Raw genomic sequence first — 11554 nt, 5'->3', positions numbered from 1 at the left:
GCTTCTCACTCTAACATGGTGTTGCCAGAACTGCCCTTAAAGTAAACAACTTGTTGTTTAATAGACCTTCATGAAAGCATTACGTCTCCCGTGAAGTTTCTCCACAACCTTCCCACATAATCTTTCTGACCAATGCAATCTATTTTTGGCTCTGATTTGTAAATGAAGACTTTTGTTGATCTCCGTAATTACAGATGGTTTCTCTTCACTCGATTCCTCATCTACTGTTGCTACTTCTGTTTGTCTTTCAACCCGCAGTTGAACAAAATACAAAAAGATGCACTGAAGTAAACTACTGGAACTGGTTTGTTGATTTTGAGATAAAACACTTCTGGAATTTCTGGAAAATCTTGAGCTGTGGTATATGGGAACACATGTGCACACACGTACATGGGTGCTTGCATATTCACTCTTCCTGAGTCATTGGGAGCACCTGCATTCCCATATTTACCTGTAAAGCATAGATCCCCCCTGGGACAGGTGTGTTCTTCCTGACAGGCAGCCTTTAACATATACACTATTTTCTTAACTATATGTGTATTCATATGTTTGTATACATGTGTCTTTGCTAAATTTTTGCTTGTTGTACTGCTATTAAAAAACCAGATGAGGACTGCCATTAAAATGCATATCTCTTAAAATAATAATAATAATAATAATAATAATAATAATAAACTTTATTTGTACCCCGCTACCATCTCCCCAAGGGACTCGGTGCGGCTTACATGAGGCCAAGCCCAAAGTACATCAAACAAAGCATCAATAAACACAAAAACAATAAAATGTACCACACACTGCAAAATAAAATCAATTTATGTTGATGGTGACGAATTAAGTTCTTAAATTCCAATTAATTACTTGTGTGAAATCTCAAAGCAGATCTCAATTACCTGAATTGATAAGGACCAGTGCTTATATCCATTGTCTGCCCATGAGAAAGCCAGCCAATGTGGTATAGTTGTTTGGATGACTTTGGAGACCAGGATTCAAATCCCTGTTTGGCCATGGAGATCTACTAAGTCACCTTGAGCAAGTCACACTCTCTCAGCCCCAAAGGAAGGCAAAAGTAAAACAAATCTTGCAAAAAAATTTCCTGCGATAGGGTCGCCTTATATTGCCATCGTTGGGGCATGCAAGGAATCAATTAATATGTGTGTGTCAACTGTAAAATAAGATGCATGAAGGTGATTGGTTGAGCAATGCTCAGGGAGCAGGCTGAGCCTGGGACTTTTGGATACTGTTACATTTTTGTTCAGGCTTGAGCTATCCAGGTGCAGAGAGAGCAGCAGAGAGAGACCGAGTTTGTCATGTGCTCTTGCTTCATGAGTTGCTGAAGGAGTTTATCCACGTGGACTAAAGAAAGACCATAGAATCATAGAGTTGGAAGAGACCTCATGGGCTATCTAGTCCAACCCAGTTCCTGCCAAGAAGCAGGAATATTGCATTCAAAGCACCCCTGACAGATGGCCATCCAGCCTCTGTTTAAAAGTTTCCAAAGAAGGAGCCTCCACCACACTCCGAGGCAGAGAGTTCCACTGCTGAACGGCTCTCAAAGTCAGAACGGCTCACAATCTCATAAAAGGACATTATGTGAGTTCATAGAATCATAGAATCAAAGAGTTGGAAGAGACCTCATGGGCCATCCAGTCCAACCCCCTGCCAAGAAGCAGGAATATTGCATTCAAATCACCCCTGACAGATGGCCATCCAGCCTCTGTTTAAAAGCCTGATGTAACTTATCACATTGTACATATGATGCTCTGAACTACGAAGAGTAAACTACTTGTTCTTTACTGTTCACCTGTGTGGCATATTTTCCATGGGTGTCCCAAGTGGGCGGTGAAGTGACAGCTCCCCCGGTGGCCAGAATTCGAAGCTGGAATGTTAAATAGCTTCTGTGTGTCTGTCTATATACGTTGTGTGTCTGTGTCATGTTTATGTGCATTGTGATCTGCCTTGAGTTCCCTGCGGGGGGTGAAAAGGGTGGAATATAAATAGTGAAAATAAGTAAATAAAGGGAGGCAAAAGTTCAACACAGCGAACGAGGAGTAAGAAGAAGAGGAAGAGTATTAAGTGTCTAGATCTAGGGAAGTCATGCTACCCCTCTATTCCGCTTTGGTCAGACCACACCTAGAATATTGTGTCCAATTCTGGGCACCACATTTCAAGAGAGATATTGACAAGCTGGAATGTGTCCAGAGGAGGGCGACTAAAATGATAAAGGGTCTGGAGAACAAGCCCTATGAGGAGCGGCTTAAGGAGCTGGGCATGTTTAGCCTGGAGAAGGCTGAGAGGAGATATGATAGCCATGTATAAATATGTGAGAGGAAGCCACAGGGAGGAGGGAGCAAGCTTGTTTTCTGCTTCCTTGGAGACTAGGACGCGGAACAATGGCTTCAAACTACAAGAGAGGAGATTCCATCTGAACATTAGGAAGAACTTCCTGACTGTGAGAGCCGTTCAGCAGTGGAACTCTCTGCCCCGGAGTGTGGTGGAGGCTCCTTCTTTGGAAGCTTTTAAGCAGAGGCTGGATGGCCATCTGTCAGGGGTGCTTTGAATGAAATATTCCTGCTTCTTGGCAGAATGGGGTTGGACTGGATGGCCCATGAGGTCTCTTCCAACTCTTTGATTCTGATTCTATAATGTATGCTCTGTACCCAAACAGAGGATGCCTACAGGCAACAACAGCCAGGCGACCTCTAGGCAGCTACTACAGTACATTGACTGATTGACTTTGCAAGCTTCAAACTTGAAAGGAAGGGGGAAGTGGCTGAGGGTGTGTAGGATTGTGGGGAGGAGGAGGAGGAGGAAAGGGCGGGAACGGGGCGGTGGGGAAAGAAGGAAGGAAGGAAGGAGAGAGAGAGAGAGAGAGGAAGGAAGGTGCAAGGCTGCCTTGCTTTGCCTGCCTGGTCCCTCGTCCCGATGGCGAGCCTTGCAACTTCCTTGGGGCGGCAAGGCAGGCTGTGGGGCCGCCCTCTCCCCTTCTCCGCCTGCTTCGCCTCCTTCTCCCGCCTCTCTCCCCCGAAGGGAAGCCCCGAGGAGCTGCGACGGGCCGCCTTGGAGCAGCCGGGCGCCTTCTGGGGGTCGCAGGCCCGGGAGGAGCTCCAGTGGGAGTCCCCGCACCAAGCCCACTGCGAGGCGGACTTCAGCCAAGGGAGAGTCCGATGGTTCCTTGGTGGCCGCCTCAACGTGGCTGGTAAGCAAGCAAGCAAGCATTCAAGCAAGCAGCGCCTGCCTCGTTGCTCTGCTCTATATACTGCCCTTTGAGATTATACTGCATTATAGGAGGCCTGGGCCAACTTGGGACTTCCCTCCAGTCCAGGTGTTTTGGACTCCAACTCCCACCATTCCTAACAGCCTCAGGCCCCTTCCTTTTCTCCCTCAGCCGCTTAAGCAGTCAGGAAGTTCTTCCTCATGTTCAGATGGAATCTCCTCTCTTGTAGTTTGACATAATAGAAAATATTATTCTTTTACATGACACAAGACTGTTGCTTTTGCTGTCATAGGACTATGAGCCTGTGTGACAACTCTGCTGATTTTAACATCACTGTATTACAGTAAATCCTTCCAGCTGCTTTTTTGTATGGGTGGTGAGAGGAATATTATAAATTAGTGTTATCTATATTAATAAAAATGTAATGTTCATTTGTGGGATTAACATAACTCAAAAACCACTGGATGAATTGACACCAAATTTGGACACAAGACACCTATCAAGCCAACAAGTGACCATCACTCACATAAACACTGAAAAACACAGTGGAATAGACTTTAAAAGCCAAAAAAAATACATTACAACGCATGCACAAAACCACATATATATATATCAAACACACATATACACAAATATATACACACACAAAACACATATACACAGACTGGGCCACATAAACATATGGCAGGGGATGGCTAGTGTTACTATAAATTAGTAAACACAGCATTTCCACATCTTTCAAATAAAGTAAAGGTAAATATTTCTCCTTGACATTAAATCTAGTCGTGTCTGACTCTGGGTTGTGGTGCTCATCTCCATTTCTAATCCAAAGAGCTGGCGTTGTCCTTAGACACCACCAGGGAGCCCTTGGCATTCAAATATTTATGTGAAAACCTGTGTGAATTTAATGCTCTCGCTCAGTGTTCCTAATGCCACGACCCCTGAATTAAAAAAATTAATGCCACGACCCCCAACCAAATAATGATTTTCGTTGCTACTTCATAATTGTAATTGTGCTATTGTTATGAATCGTAATGTAAATATCTGATATGCAGAGTATATTTTCATTCACTGGATGGTCCAAATGCCCGATACGCCCAAATTTGAATACTGACAGGGTTGGGGGGTGCTGAATTTGTCATTTGGGAGTTATAGTTGCTGGGATTTATAGTTCACCTACAATCATTCTTTACCACACCAACACAAATGACCACATCTACACAAATGACCAGCCACTGCCAGAAGGGACAGAGAGTTTCATCTATGCTGATGACCGTGCCATTACCACTCAAGCAGGGAGCTTTGAGAAGAAGCTCTCCGAAGCTCTAGGTGCTCTTACTGCCTATTGCAGGGAAAACCAACTGATCCCTAATCCATCTAAAACACAGACATGCTCCTTTCACCTTAAGAACAGACAAGCATCCCGAGCTCTGGGGATTACCTGGGAAGGAATCCCACTGGAGCATTGCAGCGCACCCAAATACCTGGGAGTCACTTTGGACCGTGCTCTGACCTACAAGAAGCACTGCCTGAACATCAAGCAAAAAGTGGGCGCTAGAAACAACATCATACGAAAGCTGACTGGCACAACCTGGGGATCACAACCAGATACAGTGAAGACATCTGCCCTTGTGCTATGCTACTCTGCTGCTAAGTACGCATGCCCAGTGTGGAACACATCTCACCACGCTAAAACAGTGGATGTGGCTCTTAATGAGACATGCCGCATTATCACAGGGTGTCTGCGCCCCACACCACTGGAGAAATTACACTGCTTAGCCGGTATTGCACCACCTGACATCCGCCGGGAAGTAGCAGCCAATAGTGAAAGGACCAAGGCAGTGACATCTCCAGCTCATCCCGTTTGGGTATCAGCCAGCACGTCAACGACTTAAATCAAGACATAGTTTTCTTAGATCTACAGAGACACTCGCTGGAACACCCCAGCAAGCGAGAGTCCAAAAGTGGCAGACCCAAACCCAGCACCTCAATCCATGGGTGATACCAGATGAGAGACTCCCCCCTGGACACACAGAAGACTGGGCGACTTGGAAGGCGCTGAACAGACTGCGCTCTGGCACCACGAGATGCAGAGCCAATCTTAAGAAATGGGGCCACAAAGTGGGATCCACGACATGCGAGTGCGGAGAAGAACAAATCACAGACCACCTGCTGCAATGCAACCCGAGCCCTACCACATGCACAATGGAGGACCTTCTTGCGCAACACCAGAGGCACTCCAAGTGGCCAGATACTGGTCAAAGGACATTTAACCAACTACCAAGTTTGCAAAATCTGTGGAGTTTTTTTTTCTTTTTCCTTTTAATCTGTGTGTTTGTTTTGTTCTGTTAGAATTGTAACACAATGGTATGGTTGCTGATGACACGATAAATAAATAAAACCACACCAACAATAGAATTGGGCCAAATGTTCCACACAGAACTCCCATGACCAACAGAAAATACTGTATTATCTGATGGTCTTTGGCAACCCCTCTGACACCCCCCTTGTGACCCCCTCCCAGGGGTTCTGACCCCCAGGTTGAGAAACGCTGCTCTAGCTGGATATTCACACATTTTTTACATGTAGTATTCTACCTGTAAAGAATGTATGCCAATCCAGCTACAAGGGTTGAATGAAAAGTAATGTCTCCACCTTTGTTACTTGGGTTTGGATGGGAATATTTTAATAAATCACACGCATAAATAATCCTTATAATGTGCTCTTTAACTACCACTATTCACTTTTCCACATGATCACCAAACAATTGGATACATTTCTGCCAACAATGAACACGTTTTCTGAAGCCGTCATGGAAGAAGTCGACACTCTGTTTCTGCAACCAGTATCTCACGCTTCTCTCAATGTTTTCATCAGAAGCATAATGATGTCCCCGCAGATCTTCTTTCATTATCGAACAAATGGAAGTCAGATGGTGTTGCAATCCAGAGCAGGGAACGAGGCCCTAAGATAACTATCCACCACACTTGACTGTGAAAAACAATCCTTTTTATTGAAGAAAAATGGTTACAAAATAAAGGAAAAATGCAAGTCAAAAGCCACAGCAAAATCAGCAAACATGAATTGAAATGGACAAAACAAAACCCAAAGCCACACTGTAAAATACTGGAACCTGTTAGCAATCCACTAACCGTGCTTGATATCCTAGAAATCTTTCAAGACCATGGTCAGGGAAACCGGGAGAACTGCCAAGGTCTTCATCAATCTGAAACGATGCCTGAACTGAGAAAGTCAGCCCGGCGGAAGGCACTTAAAGCCGAAGAATTGGTTCCGTGAACCGCCCCTCTGCTTTGAAGCCATTGTTTGTATTTCTCTTAATTGGGAAGACCTACGCAAGCTGAGTGATTTACTTCTGTCTTGCCAAATCTGGCCCCTTCTGTTGTCATTAGAGTTACCAGGTGCAAAAGGGAGTGAAAGTTCATGGCTTCCCTCTGAAACATTCTCATGAACACTGGTGCTTTCATTTTCCAAATCTACAGAAGTTCCTTCCTCACTAATTTCAGGAACATTGGCATTTTCCAAACCTACAGAAGTTTCTTCCTCACTAATTTCAGGAGCATTGGCATCAAGAGGTACATTTTCATTAGCATCAGTAAATATATTTTCATTAGCATCAGGAGGAACAAACAGAGAATCAGGTTCAAGTTCAAACTCAGGCTGAACTCCAACAGATGGTGCTAAATCTGGACTGTATGGAGGATGTCATATGGTGGTGAGATCCAGTCTCTGAAGTTTCAAGTCTGTGCACTTTCATTTCAGGCATCAGCATCCTGGGTACCCATCATGCACAGATTTTCCGATAGCCAAGCAAAGCAATAATGTGACCCACACGTTCTTGTGAAATGCCAATTATGCTTGAAATTTCTCTCTGAGTGATACGACAATTGTTCTGAATCAATCTGTCAACCTTTTGCTTGTGAAACTCGGGAGTTGCTGTCACAGGACGTCAGATATTTCCACCTCAACATCTTTAAACTTACTCACCCAACGATGCACAGTACTCACATCAACACAGTCACAATAAACAGCTGGCATTCTCTGATTAATCTCCTTTGGTGTTAAGAATTCAAGGAATTCAAGAATTTAAGTCGCATTGACCGACCATCTGCGCAGGGTTCCATACTTTGCACTTTAACGACACAACCATTCAATGCTAAGGCTTCCCGCCAAAATGGAACTGTAGAGGAGAGTCTACTGAACAAGTCAGTACCTGCTGCATAGCAGTACTGCCATCTGTTGAGGAGTTATGAAGGTGGAAGCATTACTTTTCATTCAGTCCTTCCTCGTACAGTCCTTCCTTCCTTCCTTCCTTCCTTCCTTCCTTCCTTCCTTCCTTCCTTCCTATTCCACTAGAACTTTTTAAAGTCCAGTTTGAAAAAGTATGAGAAAATAGCAGAAGAGGAAATCTATCTGTCAATTGTGATGGAGCAGAAATGGAAAAAAAGCTATTGCTTTCATGTCCTGCTTGTAGGCCTTTTGAAACGATTTGTTCCGCAACATAAAGCAAGACCGGATGGTAAATGAGCACAACTTTTGTAGATGGGAACCAGGAGTCCTCTCAGACTATTTACTCATGCCCCCAGTGCATGAGTAAAAAAATCTTGGCAGGCAAGAACAAGGAGGAGGAAAGGGCTGGGTGGGCAAAAGACTATCACAAAGGAGTTTTAAAAAGCTTTCTTACTAACGCATGCCTATACTATATCACTTTCAACTTGTGATGTATAACATGAATAATTCTGTGCAAGGTTTTATGAGATAAATGGCTCGATAGGAATTTATATTTTCTACAGTTGCAGTCAAAGCCATGGTATTCCCTGTAGTAACCTACGGATGTGAGAGCTGGACCTTAGGGAAGGCTGAGCGAAGGAAGATCGATGCTTTTAAGCTGTGGTGTTGGAGGAAAGTGCTGAGAGTGCCTTGGACTGCGAGAAGATCCAACCAGTCCATCCTCCAGGAAATAAAGCCCGACTGCTCACTGGAGGGAAAGATACTAGAAACAAAGTTGAAGTACTTCGGCCACATCATGAGGAGACAGGAAAGCCTAGAGAAGACAATTATGCTGGGGAAAGTGGAAGGCAAAAGGAAGAGGGGCCGACCAAGGGCAAGATGGATGGATGGCATCCTTGAAGTGACTGGACTGACCTTGAGGGAGCTGGAGGTGGTAACGGCCGACAGGGAGCTCTGGCGTAGGCTGGTCCATGAGGTCACGAAGAGTCGGAGACGACTGAACGAATGAACAACAACAACACAGTTGAATAAATCATCACAACAAAAGCAGTATCCAATGATATGTCTAGGACAGCGTTTCTCAACCTGGGGGTCGGGCCCCCTGGGGGGATTGTGAGGGGATTTCAGAGGGGTCGCCAAAGACAATCAGAAATCATACATTTCTGATGATCTTAGGGACCCCTTTGGCAGAGAAGGGTGAAGATCTCTCTACCTGTCCTTCTCTTCCTTTTTGGAAACAGACGGTGAACCCTCCCACCAAAAGCCCGCCTCCACTGTGATTGGCCAGATTCTCCGCTGACCTCTCAGCCAAGGGGAGGGCTGTTTCTGAGAGCAGGCATGCTCAGCACTTGACAGTGTGGTGCGCATGTGCAAGTGAGGGAGAGCATGCGAGGCAGGAGGGAGGCTCATGCAGAGAGTCCCTTCAAGGCATGGGGTTCTGGTGGGAAGTTTTGCCCAATTCCATCATTGGTGGGGTTCAAAATGCTATTTGATTCTAGGTGAACTATAAATCCCAGCAACTACAACTCCCAAATGTCAAGGTCGATTTTCCCCAAACTCCACCACATTTGGGCATTTTGAGTATTCGTGCCAAGTTTGGTCCAGATCTATCATTGTTTGAGTCCACAATGCTCTCTGGATGTAGGTGAACTACAACTCTAAAACTCAAAGTCAATGCCCACTAAACCCTTCCAGTATTCTCTGTTGGTCATGGGAATTCTGCATGCCAAGTTCCATCGTTGGTGGAGTTCAGAATGCTCTTTGATTGTGGGTTAACTATAAATCTCATCAACTACCAACTCCCAAATGACAAAATCAGGTATTTACCTTACGATTCATAACAGTAGCAAAATTACAGTTAAGAAGTAGCAACAAAAATAATTAAATGGTTGATGGGCACCACAACATGAGGAACTGTATTAAAGGGTTGTGGCATTAGGAAGGTTGAGAAACACTGGTCTAGGAGATGATGCACATATTCAATAAAATCAGAGGCAATTCCATTATAAAGTTCCCATTAACCTTGTCAAAGGCTTTTTCAGCGTCTAGAAACAAAAAGCCCACTTCTTTTAGGATGTGCTTATCGTAGCACTTGATAGCATTTAATATTATCCTTATGCTATCCTTGATATGTTGTCCTGGTAAAAAGTCTGTTTGGTCTTTGTGTATTCTTTCTTTTAATACTTCCTTTAATCTTGTTGCTAGTATTCCCGTGAATATTTTATAATTGGTGTTTAATTGGGAGATCGGTGTGAAATTTTTAATCTTCATGTCATTAGTATTATCTTTATATTTGTGGCTTTCCATGTTTCTGGTATTTTCCTGTCTTCTATGGCTTTGTTCATTACTATTTTTAGGGGTGTTATCAAAATTTCTGCGAATATTTTATAATATTCTGCCGTGAAGCCATCCGGCCCTGGTGTTTTATTTAGTGGAAAATTCTTTATAACTTTTCGTATCTCTTCCTCTGTTATCTTCTTATTTAGTATTTCTCTATGTTCATCCAAAATTTTCTTAATTTTTTGGTTTCCTAGATATTTAAATCAATTGTTTGTCCAATATGTGTTTGTTTAAGGTTGTTTATGTTACTCACTAATAAAAATTATTTGGAAAAATAAAATAAAATTAGAGGCTACAGTAGCTCTCTGTCAATGTAAACAAAGTTGTACATGTTGACATTATTCCGTTAAAACAAAGATAGGCCTGGTTTCCATGAAATACCATCATTATATCATTTGTTACAATTGTGATGCATTTATTTATACTTGGCCCAATTCTGCTGAACTCTCCGCTAATCCCAGAGAGTTCAGCAGAACTCAGTAATTGCTTAATCATTCCTGTATAAATCATGCTTCAATACAGCTTTATAGACCTAATCGGAAAATAAAGAGCAGGCGTGCCTATCACCCTTCTGAATATGAGTTTGTATTTACAAGAACTACCTGTAATACCACAGTGTTTAGGTTTAATCAAATGACAAATGATTGACTGGAAGTTAAAAAAAAAGCCTTTGGAGAAATCAGTGGCATTTTTAAGGTCACACAGAAGTCATAAAATACTTCTCAAATGAGAGTATTTTGAAGTTAATATTCTACAGAGTAGGCTGCTTATATCCTTGCACATTGATACATGTTTATGTGTGATTGCATGGAAAAATGCACTGCAAGCCATTTCGGATTGATCATTGACTAATGTGCGCTATAATTCTTGACGGTTTTCAAGTGTCATTGTTTAAAAGTTAAAGCTGATGCCAAATTCCATCTATTTGAATGAAGAACATGTTGGTCAGTAATGGAAATGGTTCCATTTTTTATTAGATCCACTTGTATCACAGTTGTTTGTCCTTCCTTAGAAGATGTCATTGATTTTAACTTGATTTTAACTGGTGGTGCAGTGGGTTAAACTGCTGAGCTGCTGAACTTGTTGACCGAAAGGTTGCGGGTTTGAATCTGGGGAGTGGGGTTAGCTCCCACTGTTAGCCCCAGTTTCTGTCAACCTAGCAGTTAAAAAACATGCAAATGTGAGTAGATCAATAGGTACCGCTTTGGAGGAAAGTTAATGGTGCTTGATGCAGTCATGCCGGCCACATGACCTTGGAAGTGTCTTCAGCTTAGAAATGGAGATGAGTACCAACCCCCAGAGTCGGGCACGACTGGACTTAATGTCAGGGGAACGCCTTTACCTTTACCTTATTTGCTTAAACCAGTGTAAATTTTATAATTTTAGGGAGAAAAAATACCTAGATTCAGCCAATTGAAAGTGAACATGCACTTACAAAATGTACTTGGTTATATGTACCTGAAATTCTGTATGGCTTTTTATAACTGGGATGCTAGAGGCTTGTGGCAGAACACAGGATATAAAACAAACTTTTTATGTATTTTGTGTAAATAGCATTGCATAAATAAGGTTAAAACTGATAGAGGGAGCACAAGTGGTTAAATAATTTTTGACCAAAAATGGGCAACAGTGACTGCATTGTCTGTAGCTTTAAACAGCTTTTCCTCCGTGCATGAGGCAGGGAATTGTGGATAAACGTACATATGCGCAGTCTGTTCTGCTCCACAGTCGCACAAGGTGGAGGATTCTTCA

General features: G+C 43.0%; 1 protein-coding gene across 1 annotated transcript in view; it reads left to right on the top strand.

Annotated features, from left to right (window-relative positions):
* The first annotated feature begins 2837 nt into the window (after positions 1-2837).
* Positions 2838-11554, top strand: part of ACSS1 (acyl-CoA synthetase short chain family member 1) — a 52393-nt gene continuing 43676 nt past the window's right edge. Inside the window, exon 1 of the mRNA XM_060754538.2 lies at positions 2838-3196. Within this exon, the coding sequence (XP_060610521.2) occupies positions 2923-3196 (274 nt within the window). The 5' untranslated portion in view covers positions 2838-2922. The remainder of the gene's footprint in view (positions 3197-11554) is intronic.

Source organism: Anolis sagrei, chromosome 1 (genome assembly GCF_037176765.1).
Source record: "Anolis sagrei isolate rAnoSag1 chromosome 1, rAnoSag1.mat, whole genome shotgun sequence".
In the NCBI taxonomy this organism is placed as follows: domain Eukaryota; kingdom Metazoa; phylum Chordata; class Lepidosauria; order Squamata; family Dactyloidae; genus Anolis; species Anolis sagrei.
The sequence above is the reverse complement of the archived record's forward strand: the minus strand, read 5'-3'. Positions and strand labels throughout refer to the sequence as shown.